Source organism: Bos taurus, chromosome 5 (assembly GCF_002263795.3).
Source record: "Bos taurus isolate L1 Dominette 01449 registration number 42190680 breed Hereford chromosome 5, ARS-UCD2.0, whole genome shotgun sequence".
Classification (NCBI taxonomy): domain Eukaryota; kingdom Metazoa; phylum Chordata; class Mammalia; order Artiodactyla; family Bovidae; genus Bos; species Bos taurus.
The window spans coordinates 47809648-47829116 of record NC_037332.1 but is presented as its reverse complement, the minus strand read 5'-3'; the positions used below and the strand labels follow the sequence as shown (position 1 = coordinate 47829116).

Genomic DNA, 19469 nt, shown 5'->3' with positions numbered 1-19469 from the left:
TCCTCATGGTCTGACTCTCACATACGTGCGTGACTAGTGGAAAAACCATGGCTTTGACTAGAGGGACCTTTGGTGGAAAAATGATGTCTCTGTTTTTTAATATGCTGACTAGGTTTGTCATAGCTTTTCTTCCAAAGAGCAAACGTCTTTTAATTTCCTGGCTGCAATTACCATCCGCAGTGAGTTTGGAGCCCAAGAAACAAATGTCACTGTTTCTACTTTTTCCTATCTATTTGCCATGAAGTGATGGGACCAGATGCCATGACTTAGTTTTTTTCATGTTGAGTTTTAAGCTTTTTCACTCTCCTCTTTCACTGTCATCAAGACGCTCTTTAGTTCGTCTTCGCTTTCTACCATTAGAGTAGTATTATCTGCATATCTGAGATTGTTGATTTTTTTCCTGGCAATCTTGATTCTAGCTTGTTATTCATCGAGCCCGGCATTTCACATGATGTACTCTGTGTTTCAAGTTAAATAAACAGGCTGACAATATACAGCCTTGTCGTACTCCTTCCCAATTTTGAACCAGTCCGTTGTTTGTGTCCGATTCTAACTGTTGCTTCTTCTTAAATTTCCTCAGAACTTTGGGGATGCAACTTTTTGAAAATGGATTAAAGAAAGTCATAATTCATTCCAAGAAGCCAAATTCAGAATTAGGCTAAATCTCAGAATTTAGATGTGCATATGTGTATATAAGTACATACATCAAGAGAGGAATAAAAATTTAAGGAAAACCATTCTGCAGAGGTGTGCTTGGGAAGTCCACCAGGTGCCATCAGCTGCAAACCTCAATGTGTGTCACGTAACCCTGATGGGAAAGTTAATAACCTTAAAAATCTAAAGGGGAAAATCTCTAATATTTAACATTAAATTTATAAGTTCCAAAACCAGTGAAAACTAAGCTTACTAGAGAATTCTATATTTTCATTTAAAGTGATAAAGTAAGAAGTTAGCTAATTTCCTAGTTTTTTAGCCATTGATTGCTAAAAAAGCAGTTGATTTCTCAGCCACACAGATTACATTCTCAATTTGAGTAGGAAATTGGTACATTTTGTTGCTGCTGTTGTTCTTTTTATAAAAGAAACCTTATAAGATATAGGGTTATTATTATTGATAGAGGGGGCTTTGCTTCTCAAGTGTTAATTTTCATAAGAAGAAAAATCTCACTCCATCTCAGAGTTCTAAAAAGATTTTGTTGATTTATTAGCTATCTTATTGTTTCTTGATTTCCGCCTTTTAAAATTTTAAACTGAAATTAGAAGTGAGTCCTTATATATAATTCAGATTTTTTTTTTTCTCACGTGAGCCCTACTCAGAAGGTAAAAACAGCTTTAAACAATCCTAAGTTCTCCTTCCTTTCAACCCAGTTTCCTCATTGTTGTAGCGCCCTGGCAAGCTACACCTCTAGCAATTAAGACAGGTAGAAACCTGCTCCTTTTCAGCTTCCCGGTGAGAGAACTGGAAAGTTTTCAGTTTCTAAGAGACTGGAAACAAAGCTTTCTGTTTCGAAACAGAGCTTTTACCTGCAAGTAACATCATTTGTGGGTGGTGTGTGTTGGGGCAAAGAAATCTAAGCCTTGGTTATCATGGGATTTTCCCCCCCTTAAAAAAAAAAAAAGAAGTTGAATGCTTTTACAGAGACTTCAAGGGCAGTTTTAAGGATGTTTATATTTCAGACAACCTAAACATTGTTTGGAGCAAAATGAGAGATTTCACTTTGGGACAAGCAGGTTGATGAATTGCAGTCAGCATCTTGTTCTCAAAGAAGGCATTTTTACTGGGGGCTTTTAGTCTAGACATACAAAGGAGGAAGGAGGAAAAAGGGAGAGTTCTCTAACACTCATCTTTTACGTGGTATCTTGGCCAGTGCAGTAAATAGTTCATCATAAATCAGACTTGCAAAAAAGAGTCACTCTCTACTCACTCAGGGAGAATAGTGATTTATGCTGCTTAAGTCATAAAGAGTACTGATTTATTTGTTTTCCAACTTATGCTCTTTCAAGCTGGTGAAACAGTTTGTGGGCCAGTAAATGTTTGGTACAGACTGGCAAAACATAAAGAATTATATCAAAGCCCACCTCGAGTGGGACTGTTTTGTGTATAGGAAATACATTTTTTATTTAACCTCTGACCTCTGACATTGCAAAGGTCAAGGAAAAAGAAGAGATCCAAGTAGAAGGCAGCATTTAACTCTTATAATAAAGTAGCTCAAGGAGATACAGCACATGGGTAGGGCAGAGGAAGCATATCAAAATGATCATCAACTGTAAACATATGAAGTCATTAGCTTAGTTTTAATAAAGGAATATTGGCGAGATGAAGTCAGCTGTTTCTTGGCATGGGATGTCTTACAGAGATGACATAAACATCTAACAGAAGTGAAAGAACATTACTCAGTTTGGGGCACAACATAAAACTCCAAAAGGCAAAATATAGTGTTTCTGAACTTGACAGATTTCCTATAAGAGTTTTTTTGTTTTTTTTTTTTAATATGATTGCCTTTAACTGTGTGGTAAAGCCTGTGGATTAGGCTAAAATTAAATGGCCATGTCTGTCTGCTTTCCTTTGCATATTGCAGTGCTTTTCCTATGCATTTTGATGTGAGTCATATAAAAAGCTATTATTTATTCAATATGTAAGATTTCTTCTTACTATCCAAACCCAAATTAATATGAATAAATAATGACTGGCTTTAAAACACTGTCTTTCTAAGAAAATCCTTAATGTTTGAATAGAAGTATGTTGGTTTGTCCAAGAAACTTTTTTAACTTTGAGGGAATGTTTGCTGGACACGGAAATGTTTCTATTGAAGAATTATTTAACTTACTGTTATTATTGATATTTTAATAATCATCTTCAAAAGTCCTTGTCTCAGGATAATAAACAATGTTTGGTGCAATAATGATTAAAACTCAGAAATGTTGTTTCCTGGCAACAAATACAAATTATGAACAATTTTATATACATAGAAAACAAAGAGAAAATGTTTCTGCTAATCTGAGCCATCAATAAACACATCCTGAATAAAACCATTAAGCAGCCTTTAATCTATCCATTTTAAAACTACTTTGTAAAAAGAAGAACATTCCTCAATAGTTTTGGAAATGTTGAAATGAATTTCCTTTTCCTGAGTGGTTCCTTCATATAAAAATCTTTTTGCTGCATCTTTAACTATTTTTTAAACATGATATTCCTTCAGTAAGAATTAGAAACTGCCGGACACAGGAGCCTGGAAGGCTGCAGTCCGTAGGGGCGCAAAGAGCCAGGCACAACTGAAGCAACTTGGGAGGTATGCGTGGAAAACTGATGAAGTTTGTGATCCTCAGAAATCATGACTTGCAGGATCCTGAAATCTGCAGTTAATGAGTGTGAAAGTCGCTCAGTCGTATCCGACTCTTGCAATTCCATGGACTATACAGTCCGTGGAATTCTCTAGGCCAGAATACTGGAGTGGGTAGCCTTTCCCTTCTCCAGGGGATCTTCCCGACCCAGGACTCAAACCGGGGTCTCCTCCATTGCAGGCAGATTTTTACCAGCTGAGCCACAAAGGAAGCCCCCCAAATTTGCATTTAGTTTATATATAAAATGAATTGTCTATCTGAAAAATGTGATTCCCTTCTGAAGATATTTTTAAATAGTCTTCCATCCCAGAAAAGAATTTGTAGTATCCCAGAGATGAATGTTACCTCTCTTTGCAGTATTTTCAGGGATGAAACTCTGATCAGAGGCATGCCCAAGACAAACAGCAGTGTGTTAAAATCTAAGATGTCATATTTTGTTTTCTTCGGGAGGCATTCTTTAGTAACAGGGTTTTTTCCCTTTCTTTCACAGCTATCTATCATTGAACTACAGATAAAGAAATAAACACAAAATGAGTGGCTATAATGACTCATCATAGCTCCACACTGTAGTCTTACAGAATTTTTACTCTTTTTTCAAAGTTTTCCCATTTCGTTGTCACATTTTTTTCTCACACCCTGCTGATGGGTATTATCATTATTGTGTGACACAGTGAGAACCAGGCACAAGTTATACACACATTAATGCTAGGGCTGGTGCCCGTGTTCATTGATCTCTAGGATCAACCTTCTTTACCTCAAACATCCTCCAGTAAGACCTTAAAAGGCTCCCCTGGTGGCTCAGTGGTAAAGAATCCACCTGCAATGCAGGAGACGGGTCAATCCGTGAGTCAGGAAGATTCCCTGGAGAAGGAAATGACAACCCACTCCAGTATCTTGCCTGAGAAACCCCATGGACAGAGGAGCCTGGGGGGCTACAGTCCATAGTGTTGAAAAGAGGCAGACACGACTGAGCACCTGAACACACAATAAGATCTTAAAACTGACTTTTATTAAGTTGATGGTAACACATGCAAGGTAGACGCTTGTATATTTTTACATACATAAGACTAAAATTAATAAAAAGATAAGGTACCATAAATATCCCAACTTCTAAAGCATCCTTTTGAAAAACATTTCCACCAGAATGCCTTGCACTTGCCAGATCATAGGGTTTATATAGGTTCCATTGAACATGTTTTTTAAAAATGTGATATAAAGTTTTCCTAGTTGAAGGAAAGAATCACTTTCCATGAAGTTAAACAGCCCCAATCCATTTTAAATTAAAATATCTGACCAAGAGATAGAAAATGTCCGATTTGTGGTCTCATGGGTCACTTAGCTGCAGATGGAACTTGAAAACTTGGTTTCTGGTCTCTGCTGCAGAGGAGGGGAACCCATAATTTTTGTTCTAGCAGGACTGGCTTGAGATATTCACGAACATGAAAAACTCTTGAGTGTGTCATTCCAAGTCCTTAAGGAACTGAACATACTAAGATGACAAAAAGAATGTCACTAAACCATAACTACTCTCTCTAGAAGACTAGGTATTGTTTGGTTTACTAGCAACATAGCTTAAATTACAGATGCATTTGTAGCCTGTAGCGCTTTCTAATGAGAGAGTCACAGAATTCTTTGCAACCATGGGGAAAACAAATAAGGGTTTATTAGGCGACATGGACTTCTGTGACTAGCCCTCCTTACTACACACAAAGAGGGGCATGATGATGACAGCACCCCTATAATTTGCAGGGAGAGTATTTCCATTTCTCAGTTCCATTGAAAATTCGCTGGCCTCCTTTCCACTGCAGATCTTCTGTTTAGTCTGCATCTGAAAATTAAACCCAGAGCTTCGGCTCTTGCCTTAAACCTTCCTCCAGTGCACACCCTCACCCTTGCCTGTGGTGGTAAGACCTATGGTTAAACGCCTAAGACATTGAAAAATTCCATCCAGCATGAGGGGATCAGGATGTATATTGGGATGTCTTCTTCCTCCTTTTGAATCAGTGAGCAAAAGTGCATCCAAGGGTATATGCCAAATGCATCATGCTGAACAAAATCAAAAGAATGGGGAGAGGTGAGAACTGTCTTTCTAGGTTTTAGTGGGTTTTTTCCCCCAAGCGTAATGAAAGCAATGAAAGAGTTACACTTATTAAATTCCTTTCGGGGGGAACAAAAGAAAAACTTTAGGCAAAATGAGTGCAATTTTTCCAGCAGTCATAATAAAAATATAGTTCTCCAACTCTGCCTACTTTCTTCTCCCTCTCTTCGGTTTTCTGCCAAAAAAATCCACGTGTTTCACCCCGTGTGGTGCAGCCTCAGTGGTCTTTGTAAGGTAACTGAGTGGATGGCTGGGGGCTGTTCAGTGTTTAGAGGCCTTAGTGGCTGGTGCTCATAAAAATGTCACTGTGCACTTTCACTTTGAAAAGTCCTTTTATCCTACATTCCTGAAGCGCCATTCCAACAGTAAGCCTCCTTGACCAGACTGCGGCTGCCTGGCTTTCCCACCTCGCCAACTAGCCCCTAATGAGATGTGGAGAGTGCTTGGCGACAGTCTTTCAACGACTCAGTATTGCCTCAGAGCTGCCGTTGGGGGGCTACCCAAGCTCAAAGATCCTTTGGCCATATGTAGCGAACATAATACCTCAAGTTCCAATCTATTGCCTACAGCAAATGACAGTGTCTTTTAAGTTACTTAGGATTGAATCTCAGGGGTTCCTACCAGCTACTCTGCTGTGAAAATAAGATTCCTGGGGGATGTCAGGACCAGATGCATCTTCCTTTCATCACTGGTTCCTGTCTGTCCACTCTTTGCACCACAGAAGGGCCCTGTGTTAAGTCTGGTCAGCAGCTGAACATGGATTTTCTGACCCCATCCTTTTTTTTTGGCTATACTGGGTGTCCATTGCTTAGCTCAGGCTTTCTCTACTTGTGGCAAGCATGGGCTCCTCTAGTTGCAGTGTGAGGGCTTCTCATTGTGGCAGCTTCTCTTGTTGCAGAACACTGGCTCTGAGACACACAGGCTTCAGTAGTTATGACACACAGGCTCAGGAGTTGTGAGTCTAGAGCTTGGGCTCAGTAGTTGCTCCGAAGCATGTGGAATCTCCCTGGACTAGGGATTGAACCCATGTACCCTGTATTGGCAGGCGGATTCTTATCCACTGTGCCACCGGGGAAGTCTTCTGACTCTATCATCATGCATCCACGACCCAGATGGTTCTTGAGAAGGAAAGCAAGAACTCTTCTCTCCCAGCCTTACTTTGCAATCTGCTATTGAATCACCTGCCCCAATTCAGTCAATGAACTGTGGAACCAAAAAGAAAAAAAAAATTGAAGATTTTTCTTCTCTTAATTACACACATACTTTCTGTCACAGCAAAAGGCCAGGTTACTGGAAGGGTGAGAACTGGGGTTTGCAGAAGTGAGAGCTGCCACCTTTCACGTGCACCTCCAACATGATCCCCTTGGCAGCCGTGTCATCCTTTAGAGGTTGGCCAGTCAGGGCTATGCCAAGAAGAGAGAACTCTCCACAGACCAAACACTTGTGAAAACCTTCATCCTGAGCATGTGAGAGCTACATGACCTCCCAAGGTTTGACCCAGTGAGGCTCCCGCCCTCTGGCATCCTGGTTAGAAAGCCAGTACTAGCAGAGGCATTTCAGTGTCCATGGAAATAAAACAACTCTCCATCTTGTGTTAAGAACCATTAAGTAAAGGAAACAATATGAGGATGAGGGACTGTCATTTTCGGCTGAATTGTGTCTAAGGGATCTAAATAAACCACTTCCATATCAGGAGCTACAAGAGCTCAAATCAAGCAACATTTCTGGGAATGTTTTGAAAAGCTGATCACATCCCATCTACTGCAAGATCTTTGTAAGTTCATGGCCTAAAAATTCAATGTCCTTCTGGATTTGGAAGACCTTTTTCCAGATAGTCTAGAAAAATTGAGCAGTTAGGAATGGAATAATTACAGGTTGATCTGGGGCCCCAGGGGCCTTCCAACTTGACAGCCTTCTGTTAATTTGTTAACCAGGGGAAGAAGCAATCAAATCTATCTGCCAGCTTGTATGCCGTAGTCTGTTTCAGGGTAGTCACCTAAGTCCATACCTCCTGTCCTAATGAGAAATGAGTCCTTTGGGGATGGTTGAAGAGTGTATCTGCCGAACAACTTAAGTGACTTTCTGGAATTTAAATATTAAATGTAAAGACAAGGTCAAAGGGCGGCTGAACATTGGCTCAACTCTTGCGTCCGTCCCCTCCCATCCTCCTTTGTGGCCAGGACTCCATACATGGAGAATCTCAGGATCCTGGCCTGTTGCCTATCAAGAGGTATAAACCTACTGCTTAAATATGTGAAGCCCAGTTTGGGCGTTGGGAGCAGAGGGGAGGTGGCTGCGAACGTTCCACGTTTCCTATATAACCCAAAGCAGACTAAACAAAACCAGTGTGAAATCTCATGACTTGATGCTGCAGTGGTTATATTTTTTAAGCTGTAATCCATTCATTTGTATGTGTGTTTATTCGCAGGATTTACAGCTCCCTCAGTCTTGGGTAGAGGGAAGAGAATGTTTGAAACCTTTGGCAAAGGGTTTGCAATAAGCAGTGGCCTATTAAAGCTCAGGATACAGTGTGTGAGTGCGTGTGCATTCATGTGAGCCTGTGAGTGCCCGTTCATGTGGGCTTTTTTTTCCCCCTCCCTTTTGCTGCTTTTACGCAAAAGCGTCACACATGGTAGCATTTAGGAGTTCCTTCACAGCTGAAGTGCTTCAAACACTAATGAATGGAAGTTTGGTCATATAATGCAGACAAGCTTTAAGGCATGCGTTACTGAATGGTGTACTGTAGTGACCTGGGAAAGGAAGAGAGGTATAAATTGTGTCAGTTAGCCACCCAGACAAAATGAAGCCATGTGGAAAATCAAATCTATTAAAGTATGAAGACTGTTATAAGCTGTTTGAAGCTGGCCGTTCCTAAAGTTTGCTGCAGGAGTAAATGTTTGCTTCTTCTCCCAGATCTTTTTCACATGCCGTCTTATGAGACAGTGTACAGCATTTGATAAAAATCATCCTGTCACTAAGGACGCTTTTATCAGAAATGTTTATTGTCTCCGCTTTACCACCCATGTCCTGAAAGGTACTGCACATTTGTTAAATAAGCAAAAGGAAAGAGAACTTTACAGCTCAAGCCGGCTTGCAGAAACTCCAACAAATTCCAGAGCCATAAGGAATCAAAAAAGGGAAAGAGAAGGGAGAATTAGATTTATGAAGAGAAGGCCCTGCAAAAACATATATATTAGATTTTCTCTGTTTGGTCAGCCCACCATTAAATGTTTGGTTGGTGTGGATTTAGTACTGAGATTGAGCTGTTAATGGCAGACTGTGGTCATTGTCTTACAATGTGCTTTAATAAATACAAGGAGGAAATCCATTTGGAAAGGAAGTGAGTCCTCAGCTCTTGCAGCCCTTTCTCAGGCTCTGCCTTCATGCTGCCTCCCTCATGGTGGTGGTGGCATCTTGGTCACACAGGAGTGCCAACACCCATCTGACTCTGCCCAAAGCCTGGCTGTCCTGGCCCTGCAGCTTTGGGTATATGAGTTCTTGTGCCTTGATTTTCTCACCTGTAGAATGGGAATAATACCAGCCAGTCCCTAAAAGCATCAAGTAAGCACCCTAAGAGCATCAGCTATGATTTCCAATATCTGCAGGACATGTTTCCTTTGTGCCCCAGGAATGGATCCCCTCCACTTGATTTGCTAGTTTTTAAAACTGATGACTGGTGAGCCATCGGGAAAAAATTTATCCATGTCTTTTTTCCCTCTCGTTGGTGAGTAAGCTCACACGGGCCTGACATTCTCTGGATGGCAGACAATTGAATCTGCTGAGCAGCCGCCATGATGTCAAGCCTTAAGTCAACAGTGGCTAATGACGGCTCTGGGAAAAAACAACACCTTGATTCCTCAATTATGGTTTAAGAAGCCCTGGGAACGAGGGGCTTGCCAGTCATCCGCATCCTCTTTTGAAGCCAGCATAATGTGCTGTAGAAACAGGTCACTTCTGAACCATTTGTCAGAGCAGCCACACAATGTAACGGTTGCGCCCTTTGTGTGTTCCAGGAGGAGACTGAAGAGACATCCTCACAAGAGTCTGCGGAAGAGGATTAGGGGGCACCAACATTCAATTTCTACCTCAGCAGCAGTTGAATCTTTTGAAGGGAGAAGACACTGCAGTGACCACTTACTCTCTATCGCCATGGTCTTTCCACTTTCATCTGGGGTCGGGGGTGAGGGGGTGGGGCGGGGGCGGGGCGGGGGTGGGGGCGGGAGAAGTCACGTAACCTTAAAAAGGACTATATTAATCACCTTCTTTGTAATCCCTTCACAGTCCCAGGTTTAGTGAGAAACTGCTGTAAACACAGGGGACACAGTTTTAACAATGCAACTTTTAATTACTGTTTTCTTTTTCCTTAACCTACTAATAGTTTGTGGATCTGATAAGCAGGAGTGGGTGGATGAGAAAAAAACCTCTGAATCGGGTTTAGTCAATCACTGCACTGCATCCAAACCAGAAACGTGTCACCCACGTGACACTGGGCATTCCTCCAGGCCAGGCGTGGTGGGAAACACTGGCCACCTCAGACGCCACCCAGCCCGCTCAGTAGTGAAGCTTCTGTGTAGAACACCAAAGATAGGACTAGCTACTACTTCTCTCTTTTTCATATAACCTTGTAGACACTTACTTGATGATTTTTTTTTTAATTTTTACTTTTATTTCTAAATGAGACGAAATGCTGATGTATCCGTTCATCGAGCTTAACAAACCAGAAAAGGTGATGTTCACTTTTCAAAAAGGGAAGTACGCAAACTCTGATTGCCAACTCCTTTATTTATGGATGCCACCGCATATCTGCAGGAGTAATAAATTTACTCACAGCCCTTGTTTTTTTATTTTCAGGAACCCTCATCCGGGTAGAATCTACTTCCTACAGAGCCAAATGCCATTTAGCAATAAATCACACTTGTCAGCCTCAAAGCATTTTTAAGGAACCTAGACAAGTAAAATTATCCTCTTTGTAATTTAATGAAAAGGTACAACAGAATAATGCATGAAGAATTTAACCTGGATTATGAGGTGGGAGGAGCGAAATCCAAATTTCTTTTGCTATAGTTTATACTACAATTTAAAGGACAGAAAAAAAAAGCAGGCTCTCTCTCTCCTCTTTCTCTCTCTTCATTGTTTATCAGTTTCCGTGAAAGACCTAAATACCACTTACCTCAAATGAAGCTTATGTGTTACGTCAAGTAATACGTTTTGACATAGGATGGTTGGATGAGGTGCTTGACCTCAGCTCACCATCTCTTCATTCAAACTGCACTTTTAGCCAGAGATGCAATACAAACCCACTGCTCAATACTACCTCTGAATGTTACAATTAATTTACAGTTTAGTACTTATTACATGCTGCTATACACAAGCAATGCAAGAAAAGAAAACGCCATGGGTAGATGATACAAATCATCTACGGTTCTTTTTTGTCCACTTATTTACAGTTAAAGAAGCAGTCTCCTTACTGTGTTTCAGCATGGCTATGTATTTTTCTATGGGATTTTTTTTTTATTAAAATTTTACAAATACTTGTTTCAGCTTCTCTGCTAGATTTTCTACAGTAACTTGAATTTTTGTTTTTAACCAAGTCGCTCCTAGGTTCTTAAGGATAATTTTCCTCCATCACACTACACATCACACAAAATTTGACTGTAATGTTTAAATATTACCTTCCAAGTTTGTACCTCACATGAATTGTTTAAGGAAATGGACTAATTGACTTGCAAAGACCTACCTCCAGACTTCAAAAGGAATGAACTTGTTACTTGCAGCCTTCATTTTTGTCAATGTTTGAAATATTTCAGACTGCAGCTAACCCTCATCAAAACTATTTTTGTAAAAGGCTTTTTTGATAGAAAGAAACACGTTTTTACATACTTTTTGCAAATAAAATAAAGCCAACCTTCAAAGAAACTTGAAGCTTTGTAGGTGAGATGCAACAAGCTCAGCTTTTGCATGATGCAATCAAAAATATGTTTTGAAGATTAGTTGACTATGAAAAAATGCTTGACAGATATTTTCATGTATTTTACACAAATGTGATTTTTGTAATATGTCTCAACCAGATTTATTTTAAACGCTTCTTATGTAGAGTTTGTATTCCTTTCTCTCCTAGTGAGTGTGCTGACTTTTTAACATGGTATTATCAACTGGGCCAAGAGGTAGCTTCTCATGACGGCTTGTGTCAGTCTGGCTTTTAGCACTGATGCCAAATGAAATTCAAAACCATCTCTCTTCCAGCCGCTTCAGGGAGGTCGTTTCAAAGACCACGTACCTCTCTGAGACGGGCTCACTGTTGTGAATCACCAAAGGAGCTGTGGAGAGAATTAAAACCCAACAGTACTGTTAACTATGCATTTAATAAGCAAATAAACAGTGGCTCATAAAAATGAAAGTCCCACTCCTTATCTTGGGTTGGGTCTTTTGAAACCTCACTGGCCAGCAACTGAAGCAGTTGCTCATGTTGGCCAAACTCAGAACACACAGCAATTTCCATCTCTGATGAAGTTACTCTCTTATTTCCTATACGTTGTACAATCAAAACACACTACTACCTCTTAAGCCCCAGTATACCTCATTTTTCATACTGAAAAAAAGCTTGTGGCCAATGGAACAGTAAGAACATCATAAAATTTTTATATATATAGTTTATTTTTGTGGGAGATAAATTTTATAGGACTGTTCTTTGCTGTTGTTGGTCTCAGGCTAAATAAGACTGGACATTTAACTTTTCTACCATTTCTGAAGTTAGGTATGTTTCCAGGAGAAAAGTATCAAGACGTTGAACTGCAGTTGACTTTCTTCCTGTTTCTATGAGTGTCTTCTAACTTTGTTCTTCATGTAGAGTTGCTGTCTATGATTGTACTTTGAATCGCTTGCTTGTTGAAAATATTTCTCTAGTGGATTATCACTGTCTGTTCTGCACAATAAACATAACAGCCTCTGTGATCCCCCTGTGTTTTGATTCCTCCTCTTTGTCATGACTCCATTAAATGAGTAATAAAGTTTGGTCAAAACAGGTGAAGGAGAGAGACAGTCACAAGTCATTTTGTTGCACCTCCTACACACTGTGCACCCACACCTCTGCACACACCAGTGTAAAGTTTTCAAGCACAGCTCTCCGAGGGTTCCCAATCACAGATTCAACCAACCACGGATTCCCTAGAGCCGACTGCATAAAGTGATTTTGTATAAGGAACTTGAGCATTCTTGGATTTTGGTATTGGGGCTTTCTTGGTAACTCAGCTGGTAAAGAATCTTGCAATGCAAGAGACCCAGTTTCAAGTCCTGGGTCGGGAAGATCCCTTGGAGAAGGGATAGGCTACCCACTCCAGTGTTCATGGGCTTTCCTGGTGGCTCAGATGGTACAGAATCTGCCTGCAGTGCAAGAGACCTGGATTCAATCCCCGGATTGAGAAAATCCCCTGGAGGAGGGCATGGCAGCCCACTCCAGTATTCTGGCCTGGAGAATCCCCATGGACAGAGGAGCCTGGCAGGCTACAGTCCATGGGGTTGCAAAGAGTCAGACATGACTGAGCCACTAAGCACAGCACAGGGATCAAACCCGTGCCCCCAGGATTCTGAGGGAAGGCTATGTCAAACTTCTTGAATCAGTTGTCCTAAATTTACATTTCATAATCTGACATTTAACTCCACAAAGACAATCTTCAAAGAAATGTAAAGGAAGAATAATCATAGTTTAAAACCAGAGGGTTTTCACTGAAGGCTTGCGTCTGCAAAGTTTGTAACTGATCTGTCAGTTCTCTTTGAATTGGTATCTGTAGAGGTCCAACAGTTTGGTGAAAAGAATAAAAAATTGCAAGTCACAGAGTGTCTGCTGAACAGGAATCTTTTTATTCTGTAACACCCATAAGCAGTGAACACCCATGAACTTATTCCACCAAGTTCATCTTTACACCTCTGTTGCCTTTTAGAAGTAAATCCAACAGTTTTTTAAAAGCTAAGTCCTCTGGGTTGTGCTGCCCCCGTTGTCACTACAGCCCTCTTTGCTTAGCTTTTTAGGAAGCGCTTGCTCAGTTTAAGAAACCTATCAGGAAATGTATTGTCAAACTTACTACTTCATTCCTTCATTTATTTATTTTCACAGCCTATATTTTGTGAGTGCCTATTTTGTGCTTAAATCCCAGACCAAGAGGCCTTTCAAAATATTATTTCCTTGGAAAAAAAAATTATGCAGGTGCAGAAATGACAGGCAGCATGCAAAAAGACCCAAGTAAATTGCTTAGGCAACAAGTTGCAAGAATTTAGAGGAGGGAAAGCTGTTTCCTGCTGGAGTGGATCATTAATTAAACCTAATAATAGGACAAATGTATTTAATGAACCCATATTTAGTCTCGTTTTTATTAATATAGAAAAGCAGATAAGAAAAAATTAATTCTTGAAAACAAAAATAAGCCAAGAGAGAATCTTTGACTTTAAAAAGGAAGACTAAAAAAGGACATATCATGTCCAGAATAGGATAAGTAGAAAAACGAGATAAAAAAATTTCCCGTATTTTAGAGATGATGTTCGTTAATGATCTCTTATTTAGATTTCTTGCTAGAAAAGTTTAAAGTATTGCATTTACAAAATAAGTTAAAAAAAAAATAAGTTGTACTCCTGTGAAAGCTCATAAGTTTAAATAGAAGTTCAAGGAGGGTATCCAAAAATATCAACGTATTCAAACATCAGAGGAGCATCTAGTATGTGAAAGTGTTTGTCACACAAGCGTGTCCGACTCTCTGCGACCTATGGGCTGTAGCCTGCCAGGCTCCTCTGACTATGGGATTCTCCAGGCAAGAATACTCGAGTGGGTGGCCATTTCCTTCTCCAGGAGATCTTCCAAGAATCGAATCCGTGTTTCCTGCACTGGCAGGCAGATTCTTTACCACTGAGCCACCTGGGAAGCCCCATTCCTGCCTACAAAGAGTCAAAACTTCTCATGAGGGGGCTAGACTCAGGGAGAGCTGTGTAAATAGAACCTTACTAAGTTACCCTGAAAGTGGCTGGAAGCATCTTGAACTTGCTGCCAATGTTAGGGACAAATCGTAGGTCCTCCCACAAAAGGGCTGTAGCGCCACCATTAGAGACGGATCCCGGGACTTCACGGACAGTGAGTCTCAGCTGGGGTAGCATTTCATAAACAGGGGGAGGGGAATGTTCTAACAGGTCTGGGTGTGCTCCACTCTGGTGATTTCGGGGATGGTAAGTGGTTTAGGTTTTCTTTTTTTTAAGAAAAATATATTTGCTCAGTCGTGTCTGACACTTTGCGACCCCATGGACTGGAGCTCACCAGGCTCCTCTGCCCATGAAATTCTCCAGGCAAGGATACTGGAGTGGGTTGCTATTCCCTTCTCCAGGGGATCTTCCTGACTCAGAGATCCTGGGTCTCTTGCACTGCAGACAGATTCTTTACTGTCTGAGCTGCCTGGGAAGCAATAAAAACAGTACTACAGAATAAGTAACAATCTGGTCAGTGGGATGTGATGCAAGCTGAGACTATAGGTTAGTGAATGAAGCTTCAGAAAAGGGAAGCCCAAGAGAGGAGACCAGGGCAGCATGAATGTGCTCCTTATCAAGTTTTATTTATGTATGATTAATTTTTTTCTTGAACAGGAGTAATTCTTAAAGTTAGTCAAGGTCATCCGTGAGCAGTTACTCTCAGATTTAAGAGATCTGGTCTAAAAGGGGAAGAGAAATTGAAAAATCAAAACTACTTGTGAAATAGGAAACACACATGGCCAACGACCACAATCAAAAGGCAACAACAGAGGTAGTTTCGCCATCTATAATACTTTGCTCTCTGCTCTCTTCCTCAAGGAGGTGGGAAATGGCTGAGGTAAAATCCCGTCCCCACACCCTTCATTCTGTACATTCGGGACTCCATTCACACTAAGGCAGCCAAGTCCCAGTAGAGCCTATGGAAAAACCCCCATGTCAGTAAACAGCATCTCCGGTTTACAATAGGTGATTCGTGTCCTCTGCCTCCAGGCCTGAGTCACAACCTTAATAACCGCCTCCACCCCAGTCATCCAGGAGTCGTCCCTGCCTCACTCCTGCAAGCCTCCCAGCACCCCAATCCTCCCACTGTACTTGAACCAACCCCTTGTGATCTGTTAATCCCATCTTTCCTTCTCTCATCTGATTAATTATTTTCTCACTTTTGGATTCCACCTGTATTGTGGCTGCCCCAACCCTAGATTAGGCATATATTCTGAGAAACATGGAGCAACGACATTTGAAAATGCTTCCATGTCAGAACCTGGCTGCGGGGAGAGGCGGGTAAATACATACAAAGAGACTTTCTATAGGAGGAAAAATAGTAGATGCAGATCTAGCCCTAGAGGTCTGCTTCCTCTGAGAATCTGGAGAGATAGAGCAAAGAAGAGCCCTGTGACACAGCCACAACGTCTCCCTGAATATTCCAAATCCCGGAAGCTCCAGTGACCTCCCGAGCCATGGCACTGACTGGCATTTGCTGGTCTGCAGGCCATGTCAGCTATGTCATAGAGGAATCTAGGGAAGGGAGTTGCCATTTAGACAGCACCACTCCAAAAGAGGGCTTCCCTGGTGGCTCAGACTGTAAGGATTCTGCCCGAAGTGCAGGAGACCCAGGTTCGATCCTTGGGTCAGGAAGATCCCCTAGAGAAGGGAATGGCAACCCACTCCAGTATTCTTGCCTGGAGAATTCCATGGACAAAGGAGCCTGGTGGGCTAGAATCCATGGGGTCACAAAGAGTCAGACACAACTGAGCGACTAACACTTTAACTCCAAAAGATGCAGGTAGTCCAACCCACTTGCAAAGGTGGTGCTGACCAGGGACACAGGACAAGACATCCCGTTGCCCCATATGAGGCAAGAGCTGCAGACTCTGGAGTTAGACTGCCTGGGTTTGAATCCTGTCTCTGTCACTAATTTGCAAGTCACATAACTATTTGGGGATCAATTTTTTCATTTTTAAACAGAAATAGTAACAGCATACACCTAAAAACATTTGTTGGGGAAGTTCCCTGATGCCCTGGTTAGGACTTGGTGCTTTCATTGCCGTGGCCTGGGTTCAGTCCCTGATTGGGGAACAGAGATCTCACAAGCTATGCAGCATGGTCAAAAAAAAAAAAAAAAAGAGGCATCATTGTAAGGATTAAATAAGCCAATACAGGTGAAATGCTGAACAGCACTCAGCACATAAAAGATGCTATACAGGATTGGTTCTTATTTCTGTTACCCAGCCTCTGGCTGCAGGGTGGGCATAATACTAGCATGTTTTCCTCCAGAACTTAGAGGAAAACAAACAGGATATCTTGTCATCCTGTGTCCCTGGTCATCACCACCTTTGCAAGGGGGCTATTTGATCTTTGCACACAAGAATATCCACAGACATTGTCCAAAATATATCAAAGTCTTCAACCCCATTTTGGTTGTATATTCCATGCATAGAAATCATTAATATAACTACAGACTCCTTTTTCCCCATTGCAATTTGCATTGTATTTGATCTCAATGGATTTGGTTACTTAAAGGAATCATCCCCTGAAAAATCAGCAAGATGCAAATTGGCTGCATTACAGCAATGGTCTTAGGGCTACCCTTGTGGATCAGCTGGTAAAGAATACACCTGCAATGCAAGAGACCTGGGTTTGATTCCTGGCTTGGGAAGATGCCCTGGAGAAGGGAATGGCTACTCACTCCAGTATTCTGGCCTAGAGAATCCCATGGACTGTATAGTCCACGGGGTCACAAAGAATCGGACACAAATGAGCAACTTTCACTTTCACTTTAGGGGTCCCTGATGCCCTGCAGCTTCATTGGCTCATGGGGTTACTCACTTTCTGCCATTCAGTCCAGCCCTCAGGCCTGGCTGCTCCAGACTCCTGACATTGTTCTTGGTTGGAAGGATCACAGTGTTGGAGGAGGTACTTTTGTGGGGGTCTTCCTCCTTCAAGATCTTAGCACCCAACTCCAGTTATTCCTCCAGATCCCAGCCTCCAGCTGTAGCTCCCTGCTTAATGTTGTTCAGCCGCTCAGTCATGTCTGACGCTGCAACGCCATGGACTGCAGCATGCCAGGCTTCCCTGTCCTTCACTATCTCCCAGGGTTTGCTCAAACTCACGTTCAGTGAGTTGGTGATGCCATCCAACCATCTCACCCTCTGTCGTTCCCTTCTCCTCTTGCCCTCAGTCTCTCACAAAATCAGGGTCTTTTCCAGTGAGCTGGCTCTTCCCATCAGGTGGCCAAAATATTGGAGCTTCAGCTTCTGCATCAGTCCTGCTGCTGCTGCTGCTAAGTTGCTTCAGTCGTGTCTGACTGTGCGACCCCAGAGACAGCAACCCACCAGGCTCCCCCATCCCTGGGATTCTCCAGGCAAGAACACTGGAGTGGGTTGCCATTTCCTTCTCCAGTGCATGAAAGGGAAAAGTGAAAGTGAAGTCGCTCAGTCATGTCTGACTCCTAGCAACCCCAGGGACTGCAGCCTACCAGGCTCCTCCGTCCATGGGATTTTCCAGGCAAGAGTACTGGAGTGGGGTGCCATTGCCTTCTCCAGCATCAGTCCTTCCAGTGAATTTTCAGGATGGATTTCCTTTAGGACTGCCTACTTAATGAGACTACACTAAATGCACTTCTGCAGCCGGTCTTTGCCCCTTGCCTGCTCATCTGCATTCTTCGGGCCACCTCACTGTGTTCCTCTGCCCAGTCCTCTTCCACAGACCTCTGTCTCCACTTAGATTCCCCTTTGCCTGAGGATACTATTCTCCTTGTCCAGTTGAGAATAACTGACGGCTTAGTGGAATACTAGAAGAGAGAAAGAGGAAACAAGGAGATTTCCCTTGTTTGCAATTTTCCCTGATGACTGAACTGTAGGTGGTAGTGAGAAGAGCCAGCCCCATGTGAAACATGAAATTTGTGATGGCCCAAAGAAAAGTCCAAATGAACTTCCAGAAGGGAAAACAGATCCAGGAGAGGGGAAAACAGCAGCTGCTTGTTTCCGTGGTACAGCCAGCAGTGCTCACTGAAAAACCAGAAAGTGAGGTGAGGTCAATGTGAGTAAAGGTCTCTGAAGTCTCATACTTTATTATCAGCATGAATGGAAGAGAGATACCCTTAGAGTTGCCAGTCAGGCGGTGGGTTTTGCCAGAAGGAACAAGAAAGAAAACTTGTTTCAAGGCACTGAGATATTGCTATTTCTGATCACGCCTTAGTTTGACCTACCTTGTGGCTCAACTGGTAAAGAATCCGCCTGCAATGCAGCAGACCTGGGTTCAATCCCTGGGTTGGGAAGATCCTCTGAAGGAGGGCATAGCAGCCCACTCCAGGATTCTTGCCTGGAGAATCCCGATGGACAAAAGAGCTTGGCAGGCTACAGTCCATGTGGTCACAAAGAATTGGACATGACTGAGCATTGAAGATTATCTGAACTTAACTATTCATCCCATCCATCAATCCAAGAATATAGTTCTGGGGTCTATGTATATGAACTCTAACAGATTTCAAGGATTTTCTAAACTGTAGTAAGCAAGCTGGCTGTGAGACCCAGGACATTCTGTGGGGCCACCAGAGTTTAAAGTCCCATTCCTTTATCTTTGGTCACCAAATCTGTAGACTCAAAGAATTTTCCTGTGGCCTTGTACTCTTAAATCAGGCAGTTGGCAGGCTGATGTATAGTCATTATTTATTACAATGGGATACATTTGGCCATAAAACAATTATATTCAGCCCAATCCCCAGCCAATTTAATACTGTCATGGAAAATAAAACCTGCAATTCAACCAGCTAATGAAAATCTAAAACTTTCACAAATCCACAGGTATATTGCACTGCCTGTCCAACAACTGCTGAAGAAACCTTGCTAGTACAAAAAAATTCAAATACCTCTTTTGTTTTTTGACGATGACTTGTGGCTTGAGGGATCTTAATTCCTACCAGGGATTGAACCCAGGCCTTCACAGTGAAAGTGCAGAATTGTCACTGCAGTCATGTTTGACTCTGTGACCCTGTGACTGCAGCCCAGCAGGCTCCTCTGTCCATGGGG

The 19469-nt window shown here is 42.0% G+C and overlaps 1 protein-coding gene across 1 annotated transcript in view; it reads left to right on the top strand.

Annotated features, from left to right (window-relative positions):
• The window catches only part of HMGA2 (high mobility group AT-hook 2), a 149656-nt gene extending 137190 nt beyond the window's left edge, over nucleotides 1-12466 (top strand). The window contains exon 5 of the mRNA XM_002687648.6: nucleotides 9453-12466. Coding sequence (XP_002687694.2) covers nucleotides 9453-9500 — 48 coding nt within the window. The 3' untranslated portion in view covers nucleotides 9501-12466. The remainder of the gene's footprint in view (nucleotides 1-9452) is intronic.
• The last annotated feature ends 7003 nt before the right edge of the window (nucleotides 12467-19469 follow it).